Below are 16,341 nucleotides of genomic sequence, written 5' to 3'. Positions count from 1 at the left end.
TTTTCTTTTTGCAGCTTCAGGAAGCGCCTTTTGTTTTTGCCGCGGGCAGGGGCTGTGATTGGCTCATGAATAATGCATCTGTGTGTGTGTGTGTGTGTGTGTGTGTGTGTGTGTGTGTGTGTGTGTGTGTGTGTGTGTGTGTGTATTGGCGGCGGGGGGGGGGGGGGTGGTTTCGGGGTTGACTGCTGAGGGCTGCGTGCGTCACTTTGGCGAACAGAAGAGCGACGACATGGTCTGAATGGCTGACTTTGCCGTGACGGGAGGAAATGTTGGCGCACAGAACACCAGGTAGGTCCAGTCTGGCTCGCTCTCGCTCCCGAACATGAGGTTTCCGCACAAATGTGGCCGTAAATTCGGTTCTGTGGGAGTTTGGGGTCACTGGTGATCGCGGTTTATCTGCTGCCTTTTACGCGCGACCCGAAAGTTTCTTATTATTGCACGGAACTGATCCGACAGCTCTTTTAAGGACTTAGTTCCATAATTAACCCTTAAACCCTTGTTAATAACTGGTGAAGCTTCATTTAAATTCATCTTAAAACAGCTGTTGAAAAGATTTGTGTCCACTGACTTTGAGCTCTGCGTCGATACAGCCGCCCGTGCGTGAGACAGGTAGGACAGGTGGATTCCTGGCGTGTGTGTGTGTGTGCGTGTGTGCGTGTGTGTGTGTGAGCAGGAAAATGTTCCGTGGGCGGTTATCTTTTTATCGGTCCTCTGGGTGTTTGGAGGTGGTGTGTGATGTTTTTTTTGCTGCTTTACATGCGCGCACGGGAGATTTTCCTCTCCACGGACCAGTCAGGCTCCCTCTGCGCTTATTTACCTGCGCGGATGTGTGCAAACACCGTGCGGGTGTTTGCAGCGCTTCCCCAGACGAGCTCCATCTCTAAAACTCTCTGCTGACATCAAACCACTCTGGAGAAGGAGCCCTGGCTCAGATCTCAGCCTGGTGCGACAAACGCGGCGTGACAGAGCTAATTAAGTTCTCAGGGTTGTTCTACCCCCCCCATTAATGGATTGACTATTGATAATGATGAGATCCGGATTTATGTGTGAGTGCTAATCTGGGAACCCCTGCTGGGGCCCTCCAGATGGTCCTGAACTAAATCAAGGAAAACGATTGTTTTGTGAAACTGAATAGTCCTGAGTTTAGACCATATTCACTGAGGTTACTTTGAATAAAGTATTTATGTATAAACCTCACATTTTTAAAACCATGCTGATATTACCCACCCCCCCCCCCCCCCCCCCCCCCCCCTCTTGAAACCACCAATCTCATCATTCCTTTGCCACTTTTTTCTCCTCTGTGTGTTAAATCATGGGACTATTATTAGTTTATCTCCACCAACAATGGTTTTGTCTTGAGCAAATCTGACCCAGAGGTGTGACCTTTAGCACTCTAGCAGGAAGTGGTCATCCAGACGATGTTCCTGAGTCTCAGGGTGAAGTTAAAGTTCTGCACAAAGTTTGGAAACTGAAGGAATCAGGTTTATTTTCCATTTCTTATTCTAACATTTCCCTTCCTTAGACTTGTGTTCAGATGTGATAAATGTGGACGACGGGGGCGACAAACTGTGCAGACATCTGCCTCCCATGAGCCTCCGGACGCCTTTTGAGCCAACATCTGCTCGCTGTTGCACGTTGCCTCAAAAAGTGTCAGAATTTACAGAAGGTTTTACAGAAAGTGTTTGGCCTGTGGTGTTACCACCCCACTGCCCCCCGCCCCCCCGCCGCTCACTCATTACCATCACATTGATGGCCCCTGGCCCCGGGGAGGCTCTCGGACACCCTCCCAACATTTGCCCCACAGCTCCGACGTGTCCCGTTGGGGGGACAGAGGCCACGCCGGCGTCTCGCCGTGCTCCAGACCTGCCGCCTCTCAGCGGTCTGCTGAGAGACCAAGTGACACACGAGTGAATCTCCGTCGGGGAAACGGCAACAAACAGCCCGATGACGAAGCTTCGGGGGGGGGGCAGTTGAAACATTTGGGCTTTGTGCACGTGTCGGTGGCGCTCCGGCCCAAAAGGACTCAGACACAAGTGAAACAAAGTGAAAACAGAGCAGCTGCTGATTTACAGGTGAGCTGTGTTTACACCCACAGGCAGGAGGCAGCATGTGTGGTCGAGGCAGAGAGCACTTCCACATGTTCCGACATAGTCCGAGTCCTCCAACGCTCCTCTTTCCTCCCCCACCAGAACCAGGCATGGCTGGGAAGCCTTTCCGAGCCACCTACATCTGGGGCAGCATCATCTCCAACCTCCAGACCCACGTGGAGGTCAAGCGCCGCCGCCACAACCTCAAGTCCTACCACGACTGCTTCCTGGGCTCCGAGGCCGTGGACGTGGTTCTGGCACATCTGACCCTGAACCGTTTCTTCGGCGACGAGCCCGTGCCCCGCTACAAGGCCGTCCGGCTGTGTCAGGCCCTGATGGACTCCAAGGTGTTTGAGCCGGTGGGCGCCAAAGTTTTTGGAAAGGAGAAGAAGCGGGTGACGTTCGAGGACAGCAGCTGCAGCCTGTACCGGTTCCCGAGCCCAACGCACGGCCCCTCGGCGCCGCTGGACAACGCCAACTCTCAGTCTACTGCCACCATCAGGAGTGGCTACAGGACGCGGAGCAGGAACAAGAACAGCTACAGTCCGTCATGTGACAGGTACAGACGCGTGTCACAACACCCTCACAGCAGAGCTTTGATTCGCTTTGTAGTTCTTTCCTTGACAACTAATCCCCAATCTGTTATTTTCCCCACCTGCTTCACAAATGAGGCGTGACCTGAGACTGTTCCACTCCCATGTGTCTTGTTCTCATTACCAGTGTGTGAACATAACATCGGTTTTATGAGTTTCAAGGATACAATGCTGCTCATTTTAACTTTAGCTGTCAAAAATATGGGACTGGGCCGCGCCAGATGTTCTAGCCGTGACTCTTTTTGCTTTGCTTCTTATGCAGCTAGTAAATCTAGTGATGCTAACAGCCACGAGAGATTCATACTTGGGTCAGAGAAACATCAGATGTAGCTCCTGCTCGCAAATGACACCACGTGTACAAGATGGTGGCACTTTCAATGGTTGAATCATCACAGCGAAGGGGCACGGTGCGTTGACACGGATGCCAACGTCTCTAAAATGTTCCCTCAGAATGTTTTTACACAGTCAAATGATCAGAAGTCTCCTCAAAGCCATGAGCGTCCCCCCGCGCCCACGCCGTGCTGACAGAAAAGAGGGATGACCAGACAGACGGAGTCAGAGGACCCGAGTGTTCTTCAGTATAAATGAGGCTTTTGTTATTTGCAGCGGGGGCCGAAATATAAAAAAAAATAAAAAGCTTTGCGTGGCTGCAAAATGATCCATTGTTGCAAAGCGAGCAATTGTTTTTGTGTGTTTTTCGGTTTAAACCCCCCCCCCCCCCCCCCCATCGGTCCCAACGCCACCGTTGTTCCTTTGATGGTCCTTTTCAGCGTTGGACTGATTGCTGTTGTTGTATGACTCTCCAGTGAAGAGGTGCGGTGCTACACCACACACTCCCCATTCCGGACAGACAAATCAGTGGAAGACGTGCTGAGAAACCTCAACCTGAGCTCCACAATCACCCCTCAGATGATCAACCTCGGCCTCTCTCAGGAGCGTAAGTTGTCTCCTCTTGGATGAGGGAGTCGCATAAGTCTCACACCATGTGTCTGAGTATCCGTGCACCTCTTGACCTCTTTTGTTCCCTCTGTTTTCACAGTTGTGGATGAGGTGTGGCAGCAGCAGGCGGTGTTTAGACTGCTGCAGCTGATAGAGCTCCCCCTGCTGGAGAACCTGTTAGAGGCCAAAGACGCCCTGCAGCCATCTTTCCCCAGCAGAGACAGTGACCAGGACCTGCTGTATACGTCCAGCTACCTCGACCGTGAGGTCCTCAAGGCCTTCAGTGAAGCACAGTAAGTCACCTGCAGCTCTGGTTGTCCAAAAGTCTGTTGCAGAAGTATTATACATTTATACTACTGTTTAATATAATGTAAAGATTAGTCAACAGAGAGAACAATTTAAGTGTAGGTCCACTTTGTTGATCATGTTTTGGCAATGCCAAACTCTGGCTCTTTGAAAAATGTGACACCCTAGAGCAGCAGGACATGGTTTCAGTGGAGGATCCATAAATGATCTCTGCAGCATTAGTAGCGCACCCTACTGGTGACATGCACTAATAGCAATGGTGCCCCCTATTGGTAGCTAAAGAAATAACAGTGAGTCTGTTCTCATGATCACAAAAGTCCACTAGCTGGAAGCAATCAGATAATGCTAATAATCAGATATGATGCGTTTACATGCACTTCGGAAATGTGATAGTTGGGAAAAACCCTGGGTTAGACGCTCCAGGAGGTCGTGGAGTATCTACAAAATAGTGCCGTAAGACTCAGGAGGTGAGGAGCTGACTTTTATGGTGCCGCATTATGATGTTTACACGTTCACAGATTACAGAATAATCTGACAACTTCAGAGACCGGACAATGATCCGATTTTCATGGTTGGATGGCAGAATTCTTCTCTCTACTTTGATCTGTGCGTTGTGCTAAAGAGGAAAAACGTCCCCGTTCGTCTGTTTAATTCTCGGGGGGTCTTTATGGAGCTGAAGTGTTGACCCTCGGCGCTCCCTCAGGGCCGACGACTGGATGGCGGCAGCGGTGGACTGCCTGGAGTTCCTGCCTGACGAGCTGGTGGTGGAGGTCAGCAGGGGTCTGTCGGCCTGTGCCAGTGACCTGCCTCGGTGTAAAAGGCTGATGTACGAGGTGTTGGCGCAGCATTACGGACACACGCAGCAGCCCCCTCTGCTCAGCAACCACGTCTTCGACATCCACTCCGGCATCTCGGAGCTGCTTGGTACGATACGATCCGCCTTCGCCTTTGGAGCTCACGTGCTGATTTGTGAACCCGACCTCTCCTTCTCTCTCTGGCGTCAGTAAACGGAAAGCTGGATCAAGCTCTAGAGACCCTCCAGCTGAGCCTGAAGCTGCAGGACTCTCGCAGCAGGGAGGAGCTCCGTCGGCTCCTCAGGTTCATGGCCACAGCCGCCAAATCCCAGGAGATCAAACTGCACAAAGAGGTGAGAGCGGAGCCCCAGGGCGAAGCGGTGCAGGCGCCCGTTTGACCCAGACTCACTCACAGTTTCTCTGCTAGATTGAGAACAGGATGGCGGTGAAAAGGTCGTTCTCCAGCGCCATCGTCTACAGCAGGAGACTCTCCAAAGGAAAGGTGGACCTGATGGTTCTGTTCATGATGGACAACCACTGCGATCTGTTCAAGGTCAGCAGGCTCTTCAAGGTCATCTAAAGGCCGCTTCAGAAACAGCCTGTAACTTTGCTTTTTCCCGCCACCAGATTCCTGTTTCACTGCACCAGCTGGTCAGCAACAGAATCATGAACCTGATTCAAGGGAAGGATCCAGACACGGCAACAGGTGAGAGCTGGTTCGTCTCCCTCCGTTTGTCTGAGATTCAAAGCAGCTCATCTCACAATTCCTCCCGACTGCAGGTCCGACGTTCTGCACCAGGGTCGGCGCCGAGGCGTATTCGGAAATTGGTCAAAAGACCACCAAAGAGGAACTTTGGTCTCTACTGCGGACGATCCACGAGAACCCCAAATTCTCCTCCAAGGAGAAGAGGCGGCTGCTGGGACAGTTTTACAAAGGCCACCCGGAGATCTTTGTCGAGTACTTTGGGAAAAGACTATCGAGTGTGAACGCGGCGTCGCACTGACCTCCGTCGGACCTCTGAACCGGACTGTGAACGTTACATGTAAAAACGTGATAAGCTGCGATATTGAAGGACATTTGTGGTGCAGGACGCTAACAGGAAAAGCCCTTCAGGTGGTTAAAGCTCGGAAAGATGAGGAGAATCTGATGCTTTCTGGTACCTTTGTTTGCACGGTGGCCATCGTGTTCGTGATGTGTGCGTCTGCTCTCGTGTTCCGTGCAAACAAGCATTTAAACTGTGGACAATCCTCACGTTGTTGCTCAGTCAGGGAACTGAGTTCCTGGTAGTTAAGAGAGTTAAGCGTCATAACAGATGTAGTGTATGAAAGAATGTATCTGAGAGGCATCTGGAATGTCACGTGGCGTCGGCACAAGAGGCGTTATTTAATTTTGAGATGGTTTGGACTCGTTTTTTAATTAAACCGTCGGACTTGTGAAACCTTTCATGTGTCTTTAATCATGTTGATTGAAAGACTATGACTGTCTCCTCTGTCCTTGACGTCGAAACACTGAGCCAACTGTCTTCTGTCCATTTGAGTGAAAATAAGCGCAGATTTCGAAACCATAATGTAACAGCTGATGGTGTCGCTTCCCTCTTCCTTAAATGTGGCGTTTTACATCATTATCGGTAGACAGATGTTTAACGGGTATTTAAAGATTATATGTGAGATTATGTCCTATTTGTCAAACAAACAATTGTGACAAAGGAACTTTAAAACCTATTTAAAGTTATTCTGCAGGGGCCCTGCGGGTCGGGTGCCCTCGTCTGCCCCCTAGCGGTAACACTAGTGCTCAGGCTTCAGCACACACACCAAACACACACATCCAGCTGAGTCCTTTCCCACTTTTATTGACAAGAACTATTTCCTCCAGTTAAAAAAAATCAAACAAACAAAAACAAAGCATTTGTTCCATCGATGGTATATCACAAGACCAAATCCGAGGTGTGCTCCAAAAGTAACAACTTGAATTAAAAATATTGTACAGTATAATGGTCAGTCTTTAAAAATAAAAACTGATAACAAAAGAAGCCACAAGAACAATCGGGTGCACAGCGGGTGTGATGTGTTGCTTGTCTTCTGCGCTCAGCAGACGCCCGGTGAGCTGAAAGGTTTTACATTCTTGTAGGGGACATCGTTAACTTATCGAATCCTCTTCTGTTGACGTGAGCGGTAGATGTCATGAATGGGAGGGGCCACTGCTCCTTTGTCGTCCTCCTCGTCAGAGTCCGCGTTAGGCCGCTTCAGTGACTTGGCAACAGCGTGGTTCTCCATGGGTCCGTTTCCCTCCCCTGCAGCATCGAGTGGTCTTCCAGTGATCAGCTCTACAGCAGCGTCAACGGCTTTAGGCACAGATAAAACACGTTAGCGACACGTTTCCAGCACCCCTGCGGGTTTGCTGTCCTCCCAGGCGGAGAACGGCCCTTCCAAATGTAAAGTTCTCCACCTGGGAGGTCAGAAAACCCGGTTGGTGGAGTCCCTGGTATACAGCTCACCTCCTGCCCCAGTCACATGATTGTCACCTGATCACCGTGGTGTCTGGCGTTCAAATATAAAGTTACATAGGGAAGCCAGGTTTTCTGTCCTCCCAGCAGGAGACAGGCGTTCCCAGAGGCAGGTGGGAAAGAGTCTTCCACTGGTTTGGACTGCGGCCTTTGACACTCCACTTATTTTATCAAGAAGAGCGTGAAAGCTACTCACTCTCGGGAAGCATGCATCTCCTGAAGGTTTCCATGAGCTCGTCCACTTGGACAAAAGGACCCTGCAGCAACAAACAGGCTCTTCTCATACCTGCTCTTTGTAAACCTACAATATGAAAGAGTTAAGATCACGCAACGTACGGTGAAGCATGTTGGCGGTGGGAGCAACTTCATGAGGACAACAGCAGGTGGGGGGACGGGAAAAACTCCTCCGGGAACTGGATGTAACCCTGGAGCTGTGATGAGAAAGGAATCCCAAAAATTAGAGAAGGTTTTAGTGGAGAGGCGTGAAAAACGCGAATACTTTGCTTTGCACAAAGCTTTAGCTTGGTGCTACATACGAGCCAGGTGGCGTGGTTGGAAGGGGATCATCTGGTTAGTGTCCGGTTTGGGGTACTCCGGTTTACGGTCCGCTTCATCCTTTAACGTAGGCGCGGAGGGCGCCACCACAGCCTCTGGGAGCATCGCTGCCAGTTTGGCACGAGACACATCCTGTAAACACAGAACAAAGTCGCTCAGGAAAAGAAGAGAGAACAGAAAAATGAGGTGTGTGAGTGTGGTCTGCACCTTGTAGCCGAGGGCTTTGAGTTCACTGGAGGAGCAGGGGTACAAGTCCATGAACTTGTATCTATCTACCAGCAAGGCAGTTTCCTTGCCCTCATATTCGTCTTTGAAGGCACTGAATCGTCTGCGCTCCACCTTCAGAATACTGGCCAGGTCTCCGATGTTGCTCTCAAAAGCCAAGAAGCGAGCCCAGACTTCACTGCACGAATCAAGAAACACTGGAAATGAACATCTGCCACCTCCACATAACCTCCACGTAAACTGAAGAGTCGCAGACATTACCCCGACTTTTCTGGAGACAGGTTTCCTGAAGTGAGGACACGTTCAAACAAAACCCTGGTGTTGTTATCCTCTGCAGGGTAGAAGAAAAGAGACCCGTTTTAGTTCCTCTACTCTCCGCGCTTCATGGAACCAGTTATTAGTGAGGAAACGGCTTTCGTGAACCGTCCAACGACGCACAACATACCGTTTAGGTGGGAGAGGTAATCGATGTAAGCCAGGATGTACTCCGGAATGTCGCCATATTTCTTCAGACCCAGTTCAAAGATCTTAAAGGCCACTGATTTGTCCTGTGTGGCAGACACATCTGGGATAAGCTGAGACCTCTGGATGTGAGTGTGGTGCAGACTGGTCGTGCACGCACCTTGCTGCAGTAGTATTCCATCAGAGCTGCTGACACGAAGACGTGATGGCGCGTGCGGGGGTCCTCCCTGGCCTTCTTGAAGATGGAGCGGCCTGATTTGATGCCCTCTGCCCTCCTGGCAAACTTCATGTACTGAATGTAGACCAGCGTAGGGTCGATGTCCTCGATGACCAGCAGCTTGTTGTATATGCTGTGGACCTTCTCGTACTTCATGCGACTCTGTGAAGAACGAAAAAGATGCAGGTCAGTCTCTGGTAGCCCCGAGCACGATTTTAGATGAATGCGCAGGAAAAAAGGGCATTTGGAGGTTTGATGGACACTAACTTCTTCATAATCGGCAAAAGAAAAATACAGCAGCATGTTCTTCTTCAGAAGAGTCCCGATGGCACGTTCGTAGATGTTAGCTGCCTCGTCGCTGAACAGTTTGGAGTTATTCATGTCCTGTCGGGAAGGTTGTGTTTAAACGGGACGTCTGCACACACAACACACCGAAAGGCCAAAGCTTTCAGCCCCTCACCCCTTTCTCTGCCAGCAGCTTGCTGGACTGCTCCAGGTACTGAGCTGCCTCGTACCAGACGTCAGGGTGGTGGCCCAGGACCAGCAGGCACTGCTCGTAGGCAAACATGACTGAAACAGAGAAGAGGGGCCTCAACAACAGCATCACAGCAGCGCTGTTTAGTGATTGGTGCCGGGGGAAGATGCCCCCCCACAGACCAACAGTCACCTCTCTTCGTGATGAGGGTCTGGTCTTCTGTACGCAGAGGGTTGCTTTTTTCCCACTGGATATACTTCTTCCACATTTCCACTTGCTGAGCCTCCTGAGGGGAGTTTTGGGGCGGTACTGAAGGTGCGTTCCTGTCCAGCCCCTTCATCACCGTCTCATACTCCTGCAGTACAGAAGCAAAAGGCTTAGACAGCGTTCCTCCATGGAATGGAGGAGTGGCGGGCAGCTGCGGGACGCTCACCTTGGCCACTCTGCGAGCGTTCATGTAGTCTCTGCTCCGGTCCTCAATCATCTTTTTAGCCAAGTGAACATTGATGCCCTGTTGGTGGAGCAGACAGCTCAGGTGTTACAGCTATAAGCAAGGCACCCTGGCGGGACCCTCTTTGCCGCTCACCTCCTCATATTTGCTATAATCGCGCCAGAGCTGCTCGATGTTGATCATGGGGTTGACGCAGCCCCTCTGATACACCCTGCGCACCGCTGTGATCCTCTGGTTCTCTGCGTACGAGCCTACGGCCTCACTAGTGGAAGCCCAGAGAGCAACGTTTTGAAAGATCGGAATCATTTGTCAAGGTGTCCGAATAAAGAAAAACAGAACACATACACTCCTTTGAGGAAGTTGATATAATCCACCCAAATCTAGGGAAAACAGAGAATAGCTGTTAGAAGTCTCCAAAAGCATCGAGTGATGTCGACCTGACCGGTAACGAGGGCAGGTCGTGGTGGCTGAGTGGTTCGTTTAATATACGGGAGCGACAGGAAGTGTGAAGGCAGACAGTTGTTCGTGTTCTATTACCAGCTGACCGTCTCTGTGGATTTAGTCAGTCAGTGTTGTTGCCATGACAATAAGTGTGGGGGCTCAGCCAAATCACAGTGCCCTGCTCACCCATCCTGGTGTTTGGCTCCAGGATGGATGTTTTACACTCTGGACGGGAGCCCGACCATGCCGAGCTCATCCTAAGTCTATGTACGTCTATGATCTCCTCACAATGGGGCTGTTGCTGCCAGACTTCAGGCTTCACGTACCTGATAAGACATGATCTCCATACCGATTTTGTCCAGGGCAAAATCATATGCCTGGGCCATCTTCTCTCTGGCAGCAAGAACAATGACATGAAACAACCGACACGGTGGCGTTTTCACACGCAACTGGAGTGCTGTGTTCTCTTACTTGTAGCTGGGGAGCTTTCCTTTAGTCTCTCGGACATACGAGAGGTAGCATTTCCACAGGTCGATGTGCAACACCTTCATGAGACACCTCTGAAACAACTGGACAGGCAAGAACACTTAAAGACTCCGCGGAGCCAAGACAGATTCTTGATCAGCTCAATACAACACATTTAGGACAACCATGAAGAGCATTAAGTGTATATCTGATGTGGGAGGATTCCAGCTGTGGTTCTGGCTGGATCTCAGGCCGGATTAAGGAAGGAGCGTTACACACCAGCATTAGAGACGCCCACATTTCAGCTGATTACAGACAGACTTTAAAGCCCATTTGTAGATTATGGGTTGGATACCAACATTCAGGGGAAAGAAATGATGGGAAATAACATTCTTCAGGACAAACATTTCATCTCAGAACAACTCGACGGCTGTGAAAGAATAATTTTGCTGTAGGACATTTCAGGTAGGACAGTAACGGGATTCTGTGAGTCGGAGCGTGCCGGCGTACGAACGTGGCACCACTGATCACCCAGCACCACCAGTCGAACGGTGTTTAGACAGAGTTTTCAAAGACTTTGTGTGTTATATTTACCAGACAGACAGCAAATAATCTTTACACACGTTAAAGACACACGAGTTAGCGCCAACAGTGTGACGCTTGCTTACCTTTTCTACTTTGTCATAGTTTTTAGCCTTGATCTGCAAATAAGAGCGCAAATGCAACATTAATTGGTACCGCTGCCCCGGCGGTTAGGAAGGAGACAACGTGACACCTCTCGCTCCCACACAAGATCAACAAAGTGAAATTCACACAAAAACGGCCACTTTAAATCAGGGGTTTATTTTGTGTAGTTACAGAGCACGATGCTATAAGACAGAAGGGACTGGGTTCAGTCTCAAGCTCGTCACACTGATGCTGATGAGCCAACAAAACACCAAATTCAGCTGCTGTCAAGGGAAAATGTTCAGAGAGAAATCTAACATTGTTTGATGAGATTAGGAGACCCTAAACAGTCCCGGAGGTTTGGAGACAGCACATCACCCAACGGACTCCCAAGGATGGTTTTTTATTATTGCAACAGTATATTTTTAAAGTTTCCTGCACTTTATGCATAAACCTAAGGTGTTGGAGTGTTACGCAACCCTTAGAAGGAGCAACTTTCTACAGCTCTGTGGCCCAAAACGCACTGATTCCAACTGCAGATACAGCGAAACCACCTACGATCCAGAGCCAAACAGGAAACTCGACCTGCTTTAGCTTCAGTGCAGCTCGATCTTTCTGTCCTTCAGGATGCAAACCAGCACTAAGCTGGCCCATTTCACAGCATCCAGTCATCTCCTGAGCTCTCGTGCACCATCCTAAAGGGGAACACACTGCAGTGACATAACATGCTGATGAGATGTTGGAGGCTCATCCTGCAGACCTGTCCCCCCCCCCCCCAACTGACTGCTTTCAAAGTCCGTTTAGGATTTAGTGACGGGATTAAGACACAATCATCACCTCAGAGATGCCCACTAAGTTTATTAGATCCTGACAGAGTAAATGAGGGAACTTTACACAAGACCCAAGTATTAGTATCATAATTGTGCCGTTAGAACATAAAGGATTCAGTAAAATGATGGTAATGGTTAAATGTTGAAAAGTGCATTATAAAAAACCTGTATTTGTTAAAATCATTGCAGAAACAAGTGTTTTCGTTAGTTTCTATTGAGGAAGAAAATCACTCAGCACATTTTAGTTAGAGAAAAGTGAGTCTCCAAAATGCTTCTCGTCAGGATATTTCAGTGTTAATTAGTGACGACTTTGAAAGGAAGCACAACAAACCCTTTAATGCAAATGATTGTAAGAGCCGGGATCTTACAGATGCACATAATTCCATCCTCCTCTACCACTGTATTCCCTAATGGTCACGCTATCCCAGCTGCCTTTGGGCGAGGGGGGGGGGGGGGTAACAAAGAGGAGAAAGCACCATCCACACTCACAATCAGTCCTAAGGTCAGTATGGTCACCTATCCTCCTAATGCATAGCTTTAGGCTGTGGGGGGGCAAGAGGACCTGGAGAACCCACACGAGAACATACCAAGTCCACAGAGAAGCCCCCAACCCTGCAGAGCTTCTTGCTGCGAGGCCACAGTCCTGACCCCTGCGCCATCCCATACATATACTTACCAAATTTGTTTTGAATATAACATCAATCTACTGGTTCAAATTTCAGATCTAAACTTCTGCCAAGCTGTTAACTGGGACTAACGCTGGGTGTCGTAATCATTTGTGATTCAGACATGATCTGGGATGCACACAAGGAATATGCCAAGTTAACTTCCGAAACTGCCATTTAAACATTTTAAAAGGACACTCCTATATTAATCAGCCCTTTTCTACTATATGGAACCATTTAAAATAGGAGAAAAAGTCTCTTTCCCTGAACAGACTCTTCCTAATGATGTGACAGCACCGTATTGGTAAATATCAAATCCTTCCAAACCCTAACCAGGCTGTCAGCCAGCCTGCCAGATATTTATTACCACTAGGTGGTAGACTCAAGCCTTCCAAGGCACTTGCATTAACACGGGCTTGGTTCCTCCCCCTCTGAAACATCATCTCACTTCCTTCCTATTCTAATGTCTGGAACTGTATATTTCCCAGCAGTGCACTAATCTTTACCACTTCTTGGACTCCACTCTAATGCTTATTAATGTGAAGTGATTTTAAGGCCAAATGAAGGAATGTTCTGTGATGCTGAGTATATAATCCAAAGGTACTGCAAAGGGAAGGTTCAAAGGAATAAAACGTTAGGTGGGTAGAATGAATCGTTGAGTCGAATGCACTCGGGTCAAGAGGTCACTGCTCATGTTTTCAAGGAGACCGAGGAACGAACGGCCCACACATCCAAGGATTTGTTCATAAAGTTATCCAAAAGAAAGGACACAGGAGGCAATAAATTGACACGACAAGTGAATAAAACGCTAATGCACTCCAATACTATTAAAATAGTTTAATACTGTTGCAGACCAAACATGCAACAAATGCACTTTACCCCATTTGTAAAAGGAAGGACGTAGAGGATGTATTCTTTAACCTGGGAACATCATGATCTATGAAAAGGAACTGTTGATGGGACCAATTTCCCCTTTCTTTGGTTTAAAGACACAATTCACCCATCTAGCCTGGGCTGGAGACATTCCAAAAGAACAAGAGCAAATTTAATGATGCAGATTTTTGTTGTGCAGGGTTTATTTGGGAGACAAACTAAGAACTGTAAATTGTTACCCACCCCTTTTTTTAACTTTAAAAATGAATTGTGACTTTAAACATGTAGACAAGACATTGCGTTTTGTGTGAAAATCACGTTGTTGATCATTGATGGAAATTTCCCAGCCATGCACACTCAAGAGAAAATAAAGGTATTAACCTCAGCTTCAATGAAAAGTTTCCAGAATCTGCCAGAGCTTGGGAACTGTGTGACAAGGCGCTCATATGTCTTCCTTGCTTTATCTATGGGTTGGTTCTAAAGGAGGAGAATGCATGAACATTCCGACTTGTTTTTACATACCAGACAGTGAGAAAAGACACAAATATAGTATCACTGGTTAAGAACTAAACCACTACCCCCCACCCAGCCCTTTCCCATTTTAATCAAAAACCAGGAATACAACTCTGTGTCACTAAACCTGTGCTTCTCGAATCAGAATGCTCCATGCGTCAAGGTCATATGGATTTTCTTCCAACTTCTTCTCTGCCTTTTTCACCTTCTCTGGAATATACTCAGATGCCGCCTGCAAAACAACACAAATGATGCAGGACAAAAGGATTACAATCTTAGGTGGGAGTTAAGGACACTTTAATAGCCAATGAGGCCAACGTTGACACCAAAACATGATTATTAGATTTTAACGTCACTCTATCGTAACCTTGGCCACGCCCCTTAACTCATAGAGCAAAGAAGGCTTAAATAGAAAATCAATGATACATTTTCTGCCCTACTAGTATTACCTATAAAATATGCCCCACCTAGGAAAATTAATCTAACCTAAAGCTACATCAGATAAAGTTAGCCTATGGAAAAAGTGCTTATATATGGTCAATGGCGGAATTAGCAGCAACGATGCTAAAGTTAGCCATTCCACACAACGGAAAGTAGGCCAAACTTTATGGTATATAAAATAAACATAGATGTGAAGACTATCTAACACTGACATTCACATGTGGGCGGATTTTACAGTTAACACGCATCCCAACCGTTAACTAGACTGTAATATTTAAGTAAAGTAGAAGTTGAAGCAGCATATAAAGGTTAAGATTAGCTTGTCGTTCGACAAAACTGCATTTAGCTACCTGATCGGCGGTTGCGTCGGTGGTCATAATGGGAGGAGTGATGTCGAAACGAACTATATATATTTAAACTTTAATCAGCTGATTAACGGATTTTTTTTAAGAACGACAGAGCATATCGTCGGAAAAGTCGATCACATTGCCCTCAAGGAAGCAAGGCTAGCTCGGGTGGGCTGCACAATATCTCAAAATGGCGTGGAAGAGATCGACTTCCGGTCCTCAGCTGAAGATTCTTCCGGTAAGTGATCCTTCAAAATAAAACCAGCCCAGATATATTTGTATAGAGAAAGCGTGTTTATAGTTTATCAAAAGGTTCACTTTTTATTTTTATTTTCTTTTTTACCAATTTGAATGAAATTAATAAATAAAACAGTATTTATAACGATGACAAATTAGGTGGTGAGTGTTAAAATGTTAATTATTTGTTAAACTGTTGGTTCCGCGCATCCTGTTGGTTCCGCGTGCTGCAAACGAAACTATTATTTGGCTAAATTGAACCAACCAAGGTTTAAAATGTGAGAAATTACACGCATATGTCCGATGACTTCTGCAACGGCTATTTTTAGAGCTGGAAAAACATATTCTGAAAAATTGGAGTTTGTCATACGGACACTTTCTTTCACAGAACATTGACATATCCAGAATATTCTGGAGAATGGAGTTTTACATAGATTAGTTTGATTACGCCTAAACCGAGTTAATGGGCAACGCGCTTACAGCCCTGAACAGTAGGGGGAGACAAACGACGCGCCTGTGCACGCGCTTGAGTGTACGAAGTTTACCACCCAAAACAGACCAAAGTAAAAGAGCACCGATAAGGCCCATCAGTCCATGTTTTGAATCCCAATCGGAATTGGATTAGGATTTGACTCTATTTCGGCGGTGGCTGGACTCCATTTCCCTACACTTGTGGGAAATGTAGCTGCTCTAGTAGGACTGTGTGATAATTACCGAAAATATCTTTGTTGGTCCCTGCATTAATGTGTCCGTCGAGATAGATTGGAAATTTTAATCAAGGGGTTTTATTATATGGGGTTACTGCCCTTTTCAGGAAGAACCCTTGTGCCTTCTTTCAGAAGTTCTGTATTACACGTCTCCCGAATTCGTTTTGCAGCTGTGTTTATTCATGATGGCTTCAAGGCATTCACACCTGCTTAACAGCTGACCAAGTCTGTTGTCTGTAATTGTGGCAAAGACAGGTGAGGGCTGGGAAAGACAAATGCTTGGGTGGATTAGATTACAGCTGGTCTTTTTAGACGCTGAGCACAGGGGGTTTATGAGCAGCTTACTTGTCAACAGACTGCATCCAAACAGAGATTTTGCTCCCCCACTAATTTACTAAAGCTCTCTTTGCTGTCCACAATGGGCTCGACTTTAAGTCGATGCGTAGCCATGCTAAAACATACAGTTCAAATTCTGTGCATGCTTGTTACAGAAAATAATGCCTCCACATTCTGGTGCAGAACCTCTGCGTTTGGCTCACTGACTGGAG

The 16,341-nt window shown here is 47.6% G+C and overlaps 2 protein-coding genes across 3 annotated transcripts; one reads left to right on the top strand and one right to left on the bottom strand.

Annotated features, from left to right (window-relative positions):
- The first annotated feature begins 184 nt into the window (after window positions 1–184).
- On the top strand, window positions 185–6,163 carry depdc7a (DEP domain containing 7, paralog a). 2 transcript variants are annotated; one of them, XM_011619090.2, is made up of 9 exons: window positions 185–288; window positions 2,190–2,646; window positions 3,487–3,617; window positions 3,720–3,912; window positions 4,629–4,849; window positions 4,930–5,072; window positions 5,147–5,272; window positions 5,347–5,425; window positions 5,500–6,163. In XM_011619090.2, exons 1-9 carry the CDS (start codon window positions 267–269, stop codon window positions 5,721–5,723), a joined length of 1,596 nt encoding a protein of 531 aa, XP_011617392.1. In that variant the 5' UTR covers window positions 185–266; the 3' UTR covers window positions 5,724–6,163. The 2 variants fall into 2 exon arrangements, with proteins under 2 accessions (XP_011617392.1, XP_003977914.1); XM_003977865.3 differs by having other exon boundaries at window positions 201–288; window positions 2,096–2,646.
- Window positions 6,164–6,549: 386 nt separating this feature from the next.
- Window positions 6,550–15,072, bottom strand: cstf3 (cleavage stimulation factor, 3' pre-RNA, subunit 3). The gene is made up of 20 exons (XM_003977855.2): window positions 14,853–15,072; window positions 14,189–14,293; window positions 13,930–14,025; window positions 11,183–11,215; window positions 10,521–10,618; window positions 10,376–10,442; window positions 9,954–9,988; window positions 9,744–9,870; window positions 9,591–9,668; window positions 9,350–9,512; window positions 9,143–9,252; window positions 8,950–9,066; window positions 8,626–8,844; window positions 8,449–8,551; window positions 8,265–8,334; window positions 7,986–8,181; window positions 7,760–7,910; window positions 7,560–7,654; window positions 7,420–7,480; window positions 6,550–7,061 (listed from the first exon to the last, which is right to left on the bottom strand). The coding sequence occupies exons 1-20, from the start codon at window positions 14,877–14,879 to the stop codon at window positions 6,862–6,864; spliced, it is 2,151 nt and encodes a 716-aa protein (XP_003977904.1). The 5' UTR covers window positions 14,880–15,072; the 3' UTR covers window positions 6,550–6,861.
- Window positions 15,073–16,341: the final 1,269 nt, after the last annotated feature.

Source organism: Takifugu rubripes, chromosome 13, assembly GCF_901000725.2.
Source record: "Takifugu rubripes chromosome 13, fTakRub1.2, whole genome shotgun sequence".
In the NCBI taxonomy this organism is placed as follows: domain Eukaryota; kingdom Metazoa; phylum Chordata; class Actinopteri; order Tetraodontiformes; family Tetraodontidae; genus Takifugu; species Takifugu rubripes.
This window is presented reverse-complemented; position numbering and strand designations above follow the sequence as displayed.